Below are 18,467 nucleotides of genomic sequence, written 5' to 3' on the forward strand. Positions count from 1 at the left end.
ACATTCGATGGGCGTTAACTACTTTATACACTTCCTTAAATGGGTGGAAGCCCCGCCCCCGATGGGGGGCGGTGGCGGTCCAGGGTGGTGTGCCAAATACATCAAGTCAATCATGAACATCGGGCCCGCATTTCTTGGTATTCCAAAGGCTGTTAGCACCGTGTTCTCTGCTGAAGGCAGAGAAATTGCTTCCATCAGGGCCTTGGATCCTGGCCTTTTAGATTCCGAGATTCTCGGGCTTAAAACCATGGAACACATTATGCGCATGTCTCGGACGTGGGATTCTGTTATTTCTTTGCTTCCTAAAGGCGGTGAGGCCGTTTGGGGCGATCTAGATTCATCACCAGATGACGGTCACGAGTGTCATTTTGAAAGGAAAAGTTATTTTCAATCGAATTCGAGCAAGCACCGAACAAAATATGGAAGAATGATCTCGTTTGGGAAAACCGCTTCCGAGCAGAATTCTTCAAAGCTTCATAAAAATTCTCCAATGGTAGAACACTTTTTTACATTCCAAAAGATTCATGTTTAGAGCAACGACTAAACATACGTGTCGTTTACAGGAAGTTATGCAGGCGATAAAGAGTGTGACTTGCCGGGAGGTTTGGACCGAGTATGGTGAAATGAACTGGAATAACATTCAGAAATTAGCAGATAACAAAGCTTACACTACCGAGACGTTTATCGATCTTTTGCGATTTGTAGCTCCAAAGACGATGCAACGAGGCGAGGCCCAGTTTTCCTTTGGCATAGCAAAGGATCTTGATGACCCGAAGTATGCACATTACAAATACTGGTCCAATCCATTAGAGACCATGTAAGTACAGCCCAACCCATTGTTTGTTCATATGCATATAGTTTGACCAAATTTGACTTAAAAGTCAAAATGTACTTTACATAGGTTGCCAGATGCTCCGGATATGGAGATTTACAGTTTATACGGGGTGGGGATCCCGACAGAAAGATCGTACGTTTATAAGCTGTCGCCATCAGAGAGATGTAACAGTATTCCATTCAGGATTGACAGCTCAGCGAAGGGACAATGCTTACGTGGCGGGATTTACTATGCGGATGGTGATGAAAGTATACCCGTAATAAGTGCGGGTTTTATGTGCGTGAGAGGGTGGAGAGGTAAAACGAGGTTTAATCCATCGGGTACCGCTACTTATGTACGTGAATATCAACACAAAACACCGAGTTTGCTACAAGGCAGGGGTTTAGAAAGCGGGGGCCACGTTGATATTATGGGTAACGTTGCGTTGATTGAGGACGTTTTGAGGGTGGCTGCAGGGGAATCTGCACTAGGTGATCGGATCTATTCTGATATATTAAAGATGTCGGATAGAGTAAATATTGAGCTATGAAGCCAAAGCTAATGTTTTCAGAACCGAACCGAACTGGTGTTATTTGCAAGAATAGAGCAATGTGCTAAGGGGTGAACAATGTTGACCGGAGCTATGGAACTCAACTATCCTAAACTTGGTTTGTATTAGATGAGGTTGCAAATAAAGTGGTGGAGCATGCTATGTAAATAGTATTTCAAATTAAAAAGGTTTTGTAGGAATATCAAATATCTATAAATATAAATATATAAAGACCTAAATAGATTAGCTATGTTTATATGCAATAACACCGATTAGGTTTTGTATTAATATATTACGTGAATATGATGTAAAAGAAGTGAAAAATGTGTATGAACACTATTGAGAGTATCTTACATGACATAAAGGCCGTATGACTTGAAGAAAATGATCATATATATCAAGAATGATAAACGATAATTAACGAACAACATAGAAATAACCGACTTATATTATAACCGACTTATATTATAACCAGAAAATATAGCTTAAAAAACTGATTACAATATCTTTGATAGTGATGGTGGTGATTGTTGTTGTGTTGTTGTGTCTAACACTAATTTTGTACATGTATTTATACTGGTAACTCAACTTTGCCACCAAGCAAATGGAAGAATGTTTCATAATACCCCTTAGACTTTAACCGATTTGTTAAAACCTCTTAGGCCCGGTTCAACGACTTGTGACACGGAATAGAAATTAATCCAACATTCACCCCCCTAATTTCTTATTCGGATTAGAAAGGTCTTCAACTCCAAGTAACCCGCACATCTCCGTGAACTTGATTCTTGCGAGTGCTTTAGTGAGGATATCGGCAAGTTGCTCTTTCTCGCTAATGTGCTCAACATCAACCTCGCCGTCGTTGTAGCAATCTCGGATGAAATGAAAACGAGATTTTATATGCTTTGTTCGATTGTGAAAAACTGGATTTTTCACAAGGGCTATTGCGGACGTGTTATCAACTTTCAACACAACTTTTTGCAATGCTTCTCCAGTCAACTCACTCAACAACTCACGGGGCCATACTGCTTGACATGCGGCTGCTGACGCCGCCATGTACTCGGCTTCACATGATGAGAGTGCAACCGTCGCTTGCTTTTGTGAGCACCATGTAATTGGAGATTGCTTGTAATAAAACACGTGGCCAGTGGTACTTCTACCATCATCCTCATCTATGTTGTGACTACTATCATTATAACCGACAAGTTGTTTGGACCCGTTCTTCCTATACTTGATCCCGTAACTCGTCGTTTTCTTCAAATATCTCAATAGGTGTCGTATTGCCATACCATGAGATTCTCGTGGGCTTTGCATGTATCGACTAACAATACCCACAGAGTACACCATATCCGGACGAGTGTGTAATAAATACTGTAAGCAACCTACCACCTTTCGATACTCGGTTGCATCGAGTTCGACTTCGATCTCGGCTTTCGAGTGTTTCACACCATGATCCATTAGGACTTAAGACGGATTACAGTTTTGCATACCGGTCTCCTTCAGAATTCGTTTGACATATCCTTCTTGTGTAACCACTATCCCGTCCTCTCGTTGAAATACTTCGATTTCGAGATAGTAGGTTAACTTCCCAAGATCCGAAATCTCAAACTTGGTCGCCATACCCTTCTTGAAATCGGAAATTATACTCGAGCTTATACCTGTCACAAATAAGTCATCCACATACGCGACTACGATCAAAAAATGTTTCCCATCCGTCTTTCGGTAAACCGATTGTTCCTTGGAACATTTTTGAAACTTCATGTCTCATAGGATGCAGAAAAGCCGTTTTCACATCAAGATAGTGGATTTCCCACCCGTTAGATGCGTCTAATGCGATTAGTAGCCGAACAGTCTAAATTCAGGCTACCGGAGCGAAAACATCATCAAAGTCGATCCCGGGTTGTTGCACGTAACCCTCTGCAACCAACCGAGCTTTGTACTTGTTTATCGTTCCATCCGCATTTCTTTTAATTTTGAATACCCATTTCAACCCGATACATTTAACACCCCTTGGAAGTTCAACTAACTTCCACGTCTCGTTTTTATTTATCGAATCGATCTCGGCATTCATGGCACGAACCCGTTCTTGGTTCGACTTAGCCTCAAAGTAGCTACTCGGTTCACCACTTGTTGCTAAGAGTAATTGCTCATAATCAGAACTAACCTATAGCACGTAATCTTCTTGCAACCTTCTTGGTAAAACCAAAACTCGGGTTGAACGCCTTAGACCCGTTTGGGCCTCGCTTTCAACCGAATGGACTTGCGACCCATTACTCGTCGGCTGAACTTGCGAGTGGGCTGAGGAAGCAGGCTCGTTTTGAATCGGCTCAATGGAACCACTTGGCTTGGGTTGAACCGATGATGGAGTTTCGGAGCTTGGGCTATTCAGGTTGCTTCCAGACGTGTCTTCAAAAATGGGTTCGATTTGACAAATTCCATTGTCAACCGCATCCCCCAAACCATAGTAAACATACCCGGCTCATAGTTATTCGTCTCGACTTTCTTTACCCAGTTCCACCCTTTATTTTCATAAAACACAACGTCCCTGCTAACAACAATTTTTCGGGTGTTCGGGTCGTAAAGACTGTAAGCTTTTGAACCCGTCAATGACCCGAGATAAACAAGTTGTCTCGACCTGTCATCAAGTTTCTTTAGGTGTACACTATCAACCTTAACATACGCCACGCACCCAAATACTCGAACGCGCTCAATAATCAGTTTCTTTTTTCTTGAACCGTTCATATGGAGTTTGATCAACCAAGGCCCGGGTTGGGACCCGATTGATTAAAAAGATTGAATGTCGGACCGCTTCTCCCCACATATAATTCGGTACATGCATCTCCTTTAGAATACTCCGCACCATCCCCATTAAAGTTCGGTTTCGCCTTTCTACCACGCCATTTTGTTGTGGCGTGTACGGGGCGGTTAAATGCCGAATAATTCCACTTTCATCGCATAACCGATTGAAATCACGTAAAGTGAATTCTCCTCCCCTATCGGTTCGGAGAGTTTTCAATGGTAAACCTGTAACATTCGTTACTTTTCAAACCCGAAAACCCGACCCATTTTAAATTTTCGGTTTTTGTTTATGAGTATATATATATATGTATTATAATGTTCTTAAGTTTCGTTTCATGTGACATTCGTTAATGTTTTAAATTTGCATTTGTATTCGTTAAACCGACCCGGTTTGTTGTTTCCATGTATTTTTATTATTTTAGCATTAATAAAATATTCCCGATGTTTGACATTCATTGTTCGTTCATTTTTTTTATCAGTTACGAAACCTCGGGATTTTAAGGCTTTTATGTTTAAACAATTCACAAGCCATACGGGTATAATTTGAAAGATACTCAAGTATTATAATTCTATTTCATTTATATTATTCCAAAAGTTTAAGATTCGTATTGCAATTATAATTTAACATTGGTTTTAATAGAATATGAAAGATGAGGGGCCAGAAGTGTAAATATGATTTAAAATATATTAAATAACATAAAACCCAACCCCAGCCCACCCTCTCCCTCGTTTTTCCGACCGGGCAGATTCCGACGACCGCAAAAACATCCGGCCGCCTTATAAAATCTCGTTCCTTGACCCGTTAAATTAGCATAACAAATTTAGACGGCAATAATCAACATCAATCAACATATTAATTGAGTTATAACAAACTAATAACATCAAATGAATCCGTAATCAGCGCCGGATTTCCGGCCATGAACAATTAACGCAATTAAACAAGCCTACGCTCCGATTACAAGTATATATAGAACCTTAAGCATCGACTAAACCCATTCCATTCATCAAACATAGCTAATATCCACTCTTTAATCCCATAATTGATCACCTAAGTCCGAGCTCCGGCTACCCGTCATTCACCACCTTCCCTGCGCCATTCGAGGTAACTGAGATATGTATTTTGATCGTGTAAATCTGTAAAATCAAACCCCGAACCTAATTGGAATAAACAGTGAATGGATTACACGAATTGAAAGCTAGGGTTTTGAAGCATGAAGATGAACTTGATCTTTTGTTTATATAAAAACTGCTTATGTTCAAACATCAAATAAACAAGCTGGCTTGGTGGTTAATACATTTCAGTGTGGCTCGAAGGACCCAGGTGAGAACCCGTGTCAAGCCATTATTTTGTTCATTTTTTTTCTAAAACCTCTCTCTTTAGTGTATTAATTAAATTAATTTATTTAAAAATTATTAAAAATCAAATAAAATTATTTTATAAATAAATGTTATCATTTTCATCCAAAAACCCCAACATTTTCATATTCGTTAAGTTCGTGAACCCCGTTAATATTATATTATATTTATATTTCGTTGACTTTATAATTCTTTTCGTTAACATTTATAAACACTAGAATAGTTGTTTAAGATAAAATTTGTGTTTCGTAAAAAATTAAATTCTCATATTAATAATAATTTATTAGTTGAGATAATATTATACGATAAATTTCGTAAATGTTACAATATTCAAATTTAGCGCTAAACTAATACTATTTCCGTTAAATCATTAAAATTAGTTTTTATTGCGATTCTCTAACATTAACTCGACAACTTTAATTTATTAATTTTAATTCGTTCGTCGAACATAATTTGTTAGCTTATATTTCATTAAACCGTTAAATATAGATTTATAATTCGTTAGTTCTTAAATCCTTCAACTTTAGTTCCTTAACATTACTATTTAAAAATTTCATTAAACTAAAAAGATAATAGTAATAATAATATAAGGCCATAAAATGTGAATGAAACATATTAAAATAACGTAAATCCCTTAAATTAAATTATTCTTTAACTTTATCAATCCCGTTAGTTAGATTTCATTTTGTTTCAATTATAGTTCGAGAAGTTCGGTTATTTCATTTAAATCTTCATGTAACACAAGTTTATCAAATAATACGAGTTGTAACAAATAAATAAACAAAAGATAAGTTTTCTTTGAATATCCTATAAGCATACTATGTGTCTTCTAACTTTCATCATCGTATCTCTACACCTGTAACGTATGTATAAAATAAAGTCAGCTACGAACATAGCTGGTGAGATTCCCACAGTTTGATATAATACCAAAAAATCATACAATTCATGGACAAGTGATAAACGAGCAAGTAAAGTCCTTTCCAGTTGGTACCAACCAACGTACTCGGGTAATCGCGCAAGTAAGGTCCTTTCTAGTTGGTAACAACCAACGTACTTGGATAATGAGGCCCTTTTCCACTCGATACAAATGGACCTGAGTGCAAAGGGAGGCGTATACAAATGGACCTGAATGCAAGTAAATTCGAGCAAGTAATCAAGTAACACACAAGTCCATACAGTGAATTGTAGTTTGTAATCGAAATCATAAATACTTGAAGTTTTGTAGGATACATATGCCACCCCAAAATATGAAAATGTTTAAAAAGGGGTTGTGAGAAACTCACCAGTTATGTTCGTAGCTGACTTTATTTTATACATATGTTACAGGTGTAGAGATACGAGGATGAAAGTTAGATGACACATAGTATGCTTATAGGATATTCAAAGAAAACTTATCTTTTGTTTATTTATTTGTTACAACTTGTATTATTTGATAAACTTGTGTTACATGAAGATTTAGATGAAATAATGTTATTATGGTCACCTAATAGTGTCACGTGTGTTTGAGCAATCTGTACGTCACACTCAGGCGTTTCCGCTTTAGCCGGGGTGTTACAAAACCCGTCTCCGTCTCAATTAGGGCTTTAAACCTCCTAAAACATTCAAATGCTTCACCTTTTTCTTTCAATAAAAACGTCCACATATATCGTGAGTAATCATCTATAATAACAAAGACAAACCTATTTCCCGAGATAGTGGATGGGGTTATTGGACCGCACATATCACCATGAACTAACTCCAAAGGTTGGGCTGCTCTAAACGAGGATGTGACCAGAAACGAACGCCTCGTTTGTTTACCTACCAAACACGATTCACACAACTGATTTTCGTGTTCAACATAATGTAAACCTCATACAAGATCCTTCTTAGCCATCGATTTCATTAACTCGAAATTGATGTGCCCAAGTCTTGCATGCCAAAGCCATGCATCATCTTGGATCTTTGAGTGCAAACACACGGGAGCTCCAATCTTCATTTGTATTTTATGGAGTCGGTTTGTTGATCTCGTGACCTTCATGAGGTAACCTCTCGTTCTCATCGTACATGGTCAGAAGATCATGCTTCATCCGAATGTCGCATCCGGACTCCGTTGTTTGACCGAGACTTATTATATTATTTTTTAACTCTAGAATGTAATAAACCTCGTTTAGCAAGCCTTGGTCACCCGATTTTCCTTGGAAAAGAATTGAGCCTTTTCCCTTGATTTGAACAAATGACGCATCTTCGAACTTAACCCTCCCGCTTATGTTCTCGTTTAATTCTAAAAAATATGACCGGTTTCCTGTCATATGATTATTTGCCCCATTATCCAAATACCACACATCATCTTCGACCCGCTCGGTCTCATATTTCTTTGGTATTAGGTTTTGTTCATTTAAGAACACAACTTGATGCATATACGCCGCATCATCAAAATTTTCACGGGCTTCGGTTTTGTTTGCTTCTTGACCCTTTTGAACTCGGTCCGGGTAACCCGATGCAAAGTGACCAAACTGGTCACATCGGTAACATAAAATCTTTGACCGATATTTTTTCACCTTTATTTTCCCCCGATTTGATGACCCTTGTTCGGTACTAGGGGTTCGGTCTTGGCCATTAAATCGGCCTCGACCGCGACCTCAACGTCCTCGTCCTAGTCCCCTATTAGATTCAAAACTTCTTTGACTTGATGAATCATATTTACCAAATAAAAGTTTACCTTGGTCGCCCCCTTGAATTTCTTCTTCTCGGATTCGCTCCTCATTGGCTCGGAATCGGCCTACAACATCTTCGAATCCCGTTTTATTGAGATCCAACACTTGGTCAAGCGAAGTAACCATCTGAATATACTTCGATCTTGGGAGACATTTGAGAAACTTCTTTACCAACCTTGCTTCATCTATAACTTCGCCGAGAGCCACGGATTTTGATGGTTGGGTAAAAGTTAGTTTGTTTCATATATTAATTAGTTATATTTAGGTTAATAAATGGATGAACATTGGTACATCAATCATTGCTATGTGTTTTCAGGACATTGGAAGTTAAGGAGCTTAAACGAGCTAATTCAGGACCATCCAGATGAAGATTAGGCAAGCCTTGAGAAGATGGAAGTATGGGGAAACATATATGGAGGGTTAAGAAAGATTCGGGAAAGGATTGAATGAGAAACTTGAAGCCGAAGTAAAAACTGAACAAGATGGGTTACCAGGAAAGTGTATTTTAGTAAAACGGGCATATCTCGGCCTAGAAAATGAGTTACGGAATCCATAATATATGAATTTCATGTTTCTCAATGAGACGAATCTGAATTTGAAGTTAGTTGCATCTTCACGTATCGCGAATATGCAGGACATGCAACTTCGCGATACGCGAATATGCTCAATGTCGGCAAAAATTAGGGTTTTTCACTATATAAATGATTTTTCGACCCTTTTCGGTATATTACGACGTCCAGAGGCAGAAGAGGTGTTCTAGGGTGACTTTCATCTATCTCGAGGTTTCCGGTTTGTCCTGCAATCATATGTTCATCAAGATAAGTACTTTAACGATTATGTCGATGTCCGGCTAGTCGTGTGTGTTCGTTCTAGGCTAAGGTTTTGTGTGAAATACTGTTATGATCAGATTCTTATGCTTATTGAATATAGCTTGATTGATTTTATATGATTTGTCTTGCTTAAATAGTATTTGGTTGATTAAAGCTTGAGTTTGCGATTATTGATTTGTGTAACGTTTGTTGGTTGTTCATCAACATTTAGGGTTTAAGCTCTTGTGTCATTGAACTAAAATCATCAAACCTTATCATTGAGTTATTTGTCCTAGACATAGATTTGACAATTGTCGAGTCCGGGTTCATTTGTGTCAACAATTCAGTTAGGGTATCGTTTGTCATCATAAATCAAACCATAGGACTAGCAATTATTATAAAACCAAAGACTAGAGATTCTGTGATTAACGTATGGAACACATAACCCAAACCTAGAATGAATACTTTTAATTAATATTGTTTACAAATCTTTTTAAGTAATAATTAGTTTTAATTAAATCTTGACATCGTCTGTCCGATTAGACTAAATAATTAGTTATAAATTAAATAAACTTACACTTTCCTTGAGTCCCTGTGGAGACGACCTTACTTACCCGTACTAGTTATAGGTATTTAAGTATTTAATTAATTGTTTTTTAGTAGACCGCGACAACCTACGTCAGATTTCGAGGCAATGCTCTATAACTTGCCCGCAAAGTTATCTATGGAATCCGACTCGTTCATTTTCATATTGTCAAATTCCATTGACAAGGTTTGGAGGTGTGCTTCTCTAACCCGTTCGGCACCTAAGTGTCGGGTTTTAATCGAATCCCACATGGCTTTAGCAGTTTCTTGATCTCCAATTTGCATGATCAAGGTTTCGGGTATGGATTGAAACAACAAGGCCATAGCTATGTCATTTTTGTCTTCATCGGAAACACCCGAGTTGATAGTGTCCCAAACTTTGTGAACTCTTAGGACTACTTTCATCCTCAAAGCCCATACGGTGTAGTTCGTTGTAGTTATCATTGGACATTGAACAGAGATGGCCCGTTCTCTATCCCCTTTGGCGGCGGCGGTGGAGTCGTGTCACCCATGGCTACTCAAAACCCAACTTGTTTGAACAAAGCAACAATTGAACGAACTATCCAATCGGCAATGACAACAACTTCTTCGGAAGATTAAACCAACTTGTTCGATCAACCACGGCAACAACTTCTTCGGGAGATCAAACCAACCTTTTCAATCGAAACACCTTCTTTGTTGGCCGTTAATTATCTCGTTCTTGAACCGGTCTCTGATACCAATTCAAGAATGATAAACGATAATTAACGAACAACATAGAAATAGCCGACTTATATTATAACCAGAAAATATAGCTGACACTGATTACAATATCTTTGATAGTGATGGTGGTGATTGTTGTTGTGTTGTTGTGTCTAACACTAACTTTGTACATGTATTTATACTAGTAACCCAACTTGGCCACCATGCAAATGGAAGAATGTTTCATAATACCCCTTAGACTTTAACCGACTTGTTAAAACCTCTTAGGCCCGGTTCACCGACTTGTGACCCGGAATAGAAATTAATCCAACAACATATAGGGTTGTCTAACGTGTTAGACGGCGACAATATAAGCCATAATGTTTTATACGCGCTTTGTGAGTTGTAGTCTAACTATAAGGCTCTATGATGTGGTATATTGATACAAAAGTGACTAATGTGGCCACTGATAATATTGTATATCTGTTGATAAATTTTCATTTGTGTCTTTTGAGCCCATAAATTACTATGAAGCCTCAGCAGTTTCTAATTGGGTTAATATCATGAATGATGAAATGAATGCTCTTTATACTAACAACACTTGGGAACTTGTTGAGTTGCCTAGTAACAAAAAGGCTATAGGTTGTAAATAGGTTTATAAAATAAAATATAAATCTAATGGGGAAATTGATCAATATAAGGCCTGCTTGGTAGCTAAGGGTTATAACCAGAAAGAAGGAGTTGGATTTTGATGAGACATTCTCACCGGTTGTTAAAATGATTACTGTTAGGTGTGTAACAAGCCTAGCTGCTGAAAGTAATTGGTTTTTGTTTCAGTTAGATGTTAATAATGCTTTTCTGCATGATGATGTTTATATGCAACTACATGATGGATATTTTTCAAAAAATGATACTCGTGAGTGTAAACTTATAAAACCTCTATATGGCTTAAAGCAAGCACCACGAATGTGGAATGCTAAATTTGTCTCTGCTTTATTAAAAATGGGATTTACCCAGTCTATGTGTGACTATGCCTTTTTTATTAAGTCTGAAAAATATGTGATTGTTATTTTACTTGTTTATGTTGATGATATATTAGTGACAAAAAGATGATACTGCTATTGATGAAGTTAAACAAATGTTAAAAATGAACTTTATGATTAAAGACTTAGGTCTACTTAAATATTTTTTGGGAATTGAAGTTGTCAAGTTAGACCAGGGGATTTGTTTGTCTCAAAGAAACTATTGTATAGAGTTGCTAGCTGAGTATGGCATGAGTGCATGCAAACAAGTTAACACTCCTATAGAACAAAACTATGCTATCACGAATATGTGATAAAGATAAGTCTTTTTTAACAAATATTATCGGGTATCAAAAACTAATTGGGAAATTAATATATCTTTCCCATACAAGACCTGATATTTGCTATGTTGTTCAGTTTTTAAGTCAATATATGCATAAACCGTCTAATGCACATTTACAAATTGCTTTAAGATTGTTGAGATACTTAAATAAAGTTCCTGGTTTGGGAGTTCTATTCAAAAAAGGAGCATCTTTCAATATTTCTGGTTACTCTGATTTAGACCGGGCTAAGTGCCTAGATACTCAGACGGTCTATAACAGGTTTTTGTGTTTTCCTTGGCGGGTCACTCGTGTCTTGGAAAAGCAAGAAGCAACTAGCTGTATCTCGGTCATCCGCGGAAGCTGAATACCGGGCCATGTGTGCTTGTGCGGAAGAAATTGTTTGGATCAAGAATTTATTAAGAGTTAAGGTCAATGTTGATCTTCCTGTATCCTTACATTGTGATAATAATGCAGATATATCTATAGCTGCTAACCCTGTTTTTCACAATCGAACAAAACATTTTGAGGTTGACTTGTCTTTCCTACAAGAAAGAATATTATCTAGCATAATTAAGACCGTCCCTGTAAGATCTGACAAACAATTGGCTGACATGTTTACCAAAGGACTCTGGGTAAGTCGGCATTTCATTATGTTAAAAAACTTGGGTTTGTTTAATATATTTGGACATAAAACTAAAAGGGGGGGGGGTTTAAAATAATATTATAACTTCAGTTTTATAGTCTTTTTATATTCTTATGCTTATGTCTCTTTTTTGTGTCCAACGTGACTTTGAGAATGCTACTCTTGGGCTTGGTTGCTTGTTTTCTAGTGGCCTGTAGTTTTTTTTTAATGGGCTTAGCTTGGAGAGGAAGACTCCTAGTGTCGGTGGCTGTCTTCTATTATATCTAGGGATCAATTTTGTTGTACGCCGTCTCAACACACAACCCTCTCTCACTATTTTCTAAATATACAACTTTGTTAATTAATAATTTATTGTTCTTTCAATTAATTTGGCAATCACACTTTTCTGTTTAGTGTTGATCTTTATGTATTACAAGAACAAGTGATTATGTATTTGGTATTTCTTTTCTGGTGGAAAGCAATAAGATTTCGTTTACATTCTTGACATATTCCAATCTAGCAGTGATCTATACACGATCCACAGAGATATCCATAATTCCATACCTTTTACAAATTTTAAAACTTACAATTCGTTAACATGCTTAGCCCTATTTAGAATGTCCTCATAAAGGTATGTAAAGTATCAAAAAATAGCTAAAACAAGTAAACCACGTTATCACATTCAAACAAGAAGAGGATTTCAATATCTCGTATTCATGAACTATAACAATAAAATGTAACAGAATAGTTGCTGTTGTTGCTCGTGCCAGTACAGATTTCATACCCAAAATCCCATATGACTCAGTTAGACCATAGAATAAAAACCCGTGCAAAAATCTATATACAATATTAAGGATATGTATCAAGCTCTAGGAGAAATACTGATAATAGAAAATAAAATAATATAAACTTGCAAACAAGCGTTTGTAATCCAACGGTTAGGATAATTGCCTTCCAAGCAATAGACCTGGTTTCGACTCCCGACCAACGCAAGATTTTTTTTAACTGTTTACTTCTTTTATGAATGAAAAGAAATGTCAAATGCTGCATAATTGTACTTTAAATTTGCAACCCAACCATAAAATGTTGTACAATACTATTTATATACTACATGATTAAAATATGCAACAAAAAAAACTAAAATTTGAATTTAAATAGTTTTTTTAATAGTATGGGTAGATATTAGAGCCCTTGGTCATCACTAGGTCTAAAATTTCAAAAGAAACATGATAAAAGAACGATAATTTTTGAAAAATAAATCCATCTAAGAATCATGAGTCGTATCATCCTTCAGATTTTTTTAAATGCAAGATTTCATATGTTTACATTGAAGGTTCTTTTTCAAATACTTGTTTTCATATATACATTTATCGATAACCAAACATATAAAAGCTAAACTATGATCGTTATCAATAAAAATCAAATGGTAATAATATATGCTAGTAGTGGTTCTATTCATAACCAAAAATATATTGTGAATCACGATAACTACTTAATGCACATGTATGTTTTGTTTTACGTGTTATTATGAAGATTAATAGTAGTTTTATTCATAAACAAAAACATATTGCCCTAATTATGAAAGAAAATTTAGTTTTTCATTTTTTGGGCTTCCATATCTCATTCTTCATACTCTATAATATATAATAGAGAATAATAGATAAAAGGTTACTATTCATCATTCTAAATAATTATGTGAGTGTATGAAATAAAAAAAACAATAAAATAAATATTTGTGAGAAAGATAGATTAGAATATAGAATGGTTAGTTAAAATAAATAGACAAAGATAGAAAATTGAGATGCAAGTGCTCTAATATTAACAAGAAGCCGGTTAGCTATTTTCTTTAAAACGACGACAATCTTCAGTATTATAACCTGGTAGAGACAGGTTGGCTTATGGCTGACTTCGGTTTGGAGCCCCTTGAGAGTTTCTCCCGGGAGGCATAACTCCTGGTTCACGGGCCCTCCCAGTAGCCTCAGAGAAATCTTCTCCGCTAATACCACGTGACATCGATTACACCGTCACTAGAGTTTAAAACCCTCTAAATTAATGCATGCAAAATAAAACTCTCATTTTTGAACCGACGTAATTGTTATCTTTATTGTCGTAATCAACGAGAGTAGGCAGAAGGTTAGCTACTTACCATCTCGTAAAGAAGGTAATAATATTAATTAATTAATTAATATTAAATTTGAAGAGCAACGAATTTATGTGGACGTGGACACAAGATAACCAGAAGACAACTGTCATCCTCCTCCTGTTGATAACCACCACAACGCATTTATACAATATTCGCCACAAATTAATATCAATCGGATTCCCCAAATGTCTGTAATTGCAATAAGCCTGATCACAACAAACTAAATAAATAAAATGAACAGCTACGATTTCATCATCATCATCTTCGCAATTGCATCATTTATCACCACTGATTCATCCGGCATCATGCGCCTTGATCCAATCCAAATCTCAACAACTCATCGCTCTGCGTAGTAACACAGATATTCTGTTTCCGGTTCTATCGGCGACTGTTAGGAGGTTTAGAAGAAGGTATTATTGTTGTGTGAAATCAACGGAGGCGGTGATAACGATGAGGTATACCGTGAGGATACTCAGCTGCAGAGTTCTGATGAGGAGGATAACGATAACGCTGCTTCTTGGAGGAATGTGTCTGATACTTTTAACATTGGGATCCGTGAACCGGTTTATGAGGTATAATAATAATAATATGCTTCTACTTGTTGTAAACTTGAATTGCAGATGAGGTTTTTTATATATGCCATTAGCTAGGTTGACTAAGTAACTTCAAATATTGGATTTGCAGTGCAGCTTTGTTAACTGTTTAACATTTCGTTTATATATTTATTATTAGTGCAATGAACTAGAAGGTGACTAAAATGCCCCATAGTAATCGATCTTGTACTTATCTTCAACAAACCTAAATGGTATATTATTATTGATCAGTAGTTGATTGAAGTTGAAGCATTTGACAGTATTTACAGTTGTAGAATTCTTTCTGAAATTGATGTTTATCACTCATAGTTGTTGGCACAATTTAAGGTATATTGGTTCATCAGTTCATGTGTAGACACTGTTTTATGCATGTTTAAGCAACACAAGTTCTTTTGTCATTCTTCCAAACTCTTTACAATTTGCATCCTTATATGTTTATATCTCTTAAAGGTTGTAGAAGTGAGCTCAAGCGGAACGGTGTCAACCAGAAAAATTAGTAGACGACATCTGCTCAAGTCAAGTGGTGAGTTGAATGTTCTCGTAATATAATTATCTGCTCTCTGGGAGCTTACTTTTGCTGGTATTCAGTTTCACTTTATCATGAATCCTATTTACTGCTCACTAGTCTATAGTGTTCTCACGCCCTGCTTGCGGTGCGCACATATAATGTATATATGTGTGAACCCTTGGGTGGGCAAAAGTAAAATTGCACTAATTTTGACGTTATTTTACTAATCACGTGAAAATAACGTTAAAAGTGGCGGAAGGTTAATCAGGCATCATGTGGTGGCGTTGATAGCCGAAAGACAAGGGCGCATGCACCAATCAGCCGGTGTCCCGATGATTGAGTGTTATGTGTCTTATGTCCAAGGCTTGATTCAAAACTACTATCGAGCCGGGGGTCTCACCGGAAGCAGCCTCTCTATCCCTATGGGATAGAGGTAAGGCTGTCTACATCTTACCCTCCTCAGACCCTACCATAGCATTGCTATTGGTGGGATATACTGAGTACGATGATGATGATGATGATATAGTCTATAGTGTTCTCAAGCTGCCTTCATGTTATTCTACTTGTAACTTTCCTTCTTTTTTTATTCTTGCTATCTTTCTACATATAAACCCACAACAACTGAGTTAAGATTATGGCTGTTACTTTATGCATCCTTACTTGAGTTTTTGATATCAGGTCTTCGCCCTCGAGATATTAGGAGTGTTGATCCTTCACTGTGGTTGACCAACACAATGCCCTCATTGCTGGTATGCCACCGAGTCAACTTATAGTTTTTGGCTTTTTCTTACATATGAAGTTTAAAATCCTGTAACTCCTTTGTTGGCATTGATTAATGCATCTTAATTAGGTACATATTTAACTATGAATAAAACTCAGGAACAAGTTACGTATTTTACAAGTACTAGACTACCAGGATCTTTGATTGTAAACAGGTTTTTTAGGGTTGCAATCTCTTTAGCTTAGATGCCAGAAGCATAAGCACCTTCATATTCTTATGGAAAAGTTTTGTTTGTTTACAGGTTCGTGAGAATGCTATACTACTAAATTTAGGCTCGCTACGTGCGATCGCAATGCTAGAAAGTGTCTTTATATTCAATTACAACCGGTAAATATTAGTATTTGAAGATCCTTTTTTCTTTTTCATTGTAACGCTCTTTCTATTTCATTAGAAAAAAGCTAACTAACATGCATGCTCATTTCTGGGCTTGTTTCTTTGGAGGGCAGGCAAAGCGTTTATTGACGCATTATTACCTCGATTAAACCCTAAGAACATGCAAGGAGGTCCTGTAATGCCTTTTGAACTTGAGGTTTGTTCTGGCCTATATAATTTTGTTTAACGGCTAATTTCTCTAGTTTATTAAGTTTCCATATCTAGATTAAAAATCAAGACTTAAAGTAAGTTCCAACTTAATACTTCAGGTAGTTGAAGCTGCCCTGCATTCACAGCGATTTGAAGAAAAACTAATGGATTTAGAACCACGTGTGAGTATGGAACCATAGTGAGTATATATAATATATAGTTTCCTTTTGTTAGTCTTAAAAGCAATATTAAGAGACGATATTGCATCACACATGTTCAGGTTCAAGCTTTACTTGAGGTTTTGCCAAACCGATTGACAGCTGGCATATTGGAACAGCTCCGTATCAGCAAGCAAACATTGGTATCATCCATTATATCACCTCAATCTACAGTAAACTGAATTAATAAGTAATCCCTGGATTTATTTATTTATTTTTATATTAAATAGGTTGAGTTAGGATCAAAAGCAGGAGCACTGAAACAAATGTTGCTTGATTTACTTGAGGATTCTCATGAAATACGTCGCCTCTGTATTGTGGGTAGAAACTGCATCTTGAGTAGAAATGATGATCTAGAATGTTCTGTTCCACAAGAGAAGCAGATTGCTGAGGGTAAATATATAAATATGATGTTATTTAAGAGCGTAAATTAAAGGTAAATTGTTATTATGCTAATTTTTGGAGTTGTTATCATATACAGAAGAAGAGGAAGAAATTGAAATGCTACTGGAAAATTATCTTCAAAGGTAATTTCATGGTTCATGAGGCATTTGAAAATGAGATATGAATCATGTATGTGGATTGTGATTTGTGTTTGGTTTATGATTGCAGATGTGAATCATGCCATAATCAAGCAGAAAGACTTCTTGAGTCAGCAAGGGAAATGGAGGACTCGATATCTGTGAATTTAAGGTTTGTATTAATGATTTTACCGAGTTGGACATAATAATTTTAATTGATTTTATAAAAATGTGATGTGTTTTGTTTTCAGCTCACGACGTCTTGAGGTGAGCAGATTTGAATTGCTGCTTCAAGTTGGGACCTTTTGCGTTGCAGTTGGTGCCCTAGTTGCTGGTTAACTTCCTTTTCCTCTTAATTATTTGACTGATTTTTCTTGTAGTTTTAAATAAAGTTATCATCCTCTCCTAGAAAGCTCATTTTTTGTTTTGTTTGGTTTTCTGTAGGTATATTTGGCATGAATCTAAAATCATATCTGGAAGAACACATGGTAACCTACTCTCTTGTTAAAGGTGCTAATAATGTTTGTTTCATGTAACTTAATAATGATGATATGATAATTGTATGCACAGTTTGCATTTTACCTGACAACCGGAGGAATTGTTTTCGGAGCGGCTGTGGCATTTTTTCTCATGTATTCCTACCTAAGAGCAAGGAAAATTCTTTAGGTATCAACCCAAATTCAACTGGATAGGGCTGCACACCACATATATATGAGTATATGACTAGATGATAGATGGAGACACATTTTTTTTCATTAGCATAGATATTTGTCCTCAGATCAGGTGCAAAATGAGGTCAAGCATACAGGATTTTAGCAAGATAATAGCATATCCCTCTACATAAGGCATTGGTGGATGTTTTGGTTGTTGCGGGGTGCCTTTAAGCTTTTAAATAAGTTTGGTCGAAACTTTGAGCATTGACAAATCTAA

At 36.5% G+C, this 18,467-nt stretch overlaps 1 protein-coding gene and 2 pseudogenes across 2 annotated transcripts; 2 read left to right on the forward strand and 1 right to left on the reverse strand.

Moving 5' to 3' along the window:
- The first annotated feature begins 24 nt into the window (after nucleotides 1-24).
- Nucleotides 25-1,419, forward strand: LOC143595254 (putative phospholipid:diacylglycerol acyltransferase 2). Its single transcript, XM_077074318.1, has 3 exons — nucleotides 25-493; nucleotides 564-817; nucleotides 902-1,419. The coding sequence occupies exons 1-3, from the start codon at nucleotides 62-64 to the stop codon at nucleotides 1,362-1,364; spliced, it is 1,149 nt and encodes a 382-aa protein (XP_076930433.1). The 5' UTR covers nucleotides 25-61; the 3' UTR covers nucleotides 1,365-1,419.
- A 653-nt stretch (nucleotides 1,420-2,072) lies between these two features.
- On the reverse strand, nucleotides 2,073-2,819 carry LOC143595259 (secreted RxLR effector protein 161 pseudogene; annotated as a pseudogene).
- A 9,184-nt stretch (nucleotides 2,820-12,003) lies between these two features.
- On the forward strand, nucleotides 12,004-18,203 carry LOC143595253 (magnesium transporter MRS2-11, chloroplastic-like; annotated as a pseudogene). The gene is made up of 15 exons (XR_013146491.1): nucleotides 12,004-12,261; nucleotides 14,378-14,384; nucleotides 14,636-14,966; nucleotides 15,438-15,510; nucleotides 16,174-16,244; nucleotides 16,518-16,603; nucleotides 16,718-16,805; nucleotides 16,918-16,980; nucleotides 17,079-17,159; nucleotides 17,247-17,409; nucleotides 17,498-17,543; nucleotides 17,629-17,709; nucleotides 17,789-17,871; nucleotides 17,982-18,025; nucleotides 18,108-18,203. The product of XR_013146491.1 is annotated as a magnesium transporter MRS2-11, chloroplastic-like (transcript).
- The last annotated feature ends 264 nt before the right edge of the window (nucleotides 18,204-18,467 follow it).

This window comes from Bidens hawaiensis, unplaced genomic scaffold, assembly GCF_021521415.1.
Source record: "Bidens hawaiensis isolate Kalapana, Puna unplaced genomic scaffold, B.hawaiensis_p1.1 tig00044846_1, whole genome shotgun sequence".
In the NCBI taxonomy this organism is placed as follows: Eukaryota; Viridiplantae; Streptophyta; class Magnoliopsida; order Asterales; family Asteraceae; genus Bidens; species Bidens hawaiensis.

Bases quoted from the DNA above. Each gene is read 5' to 3' on its own strand.
- LOC143595254 (XM_077074318.1), top strand. From the start codon at position 62: ATGGGGGGCGGTGGCGGTCCAGGGTGGTGTGCCAAATACATCAAGTCA. The intron at 494-563 runs GTAGAACACTTT...TGTCGTTTACAG, and splicing joins TTCATAAAAATTCTCCAATG to GAAGTTATGCAGGCGATAAA. The intron at 818-901 runs GTAAGTACAGCC...TACTTTACATAG, and splicing joins TCCAATCCATTAGAGACCAT to GTTGCCAGATGCTCCGGATA.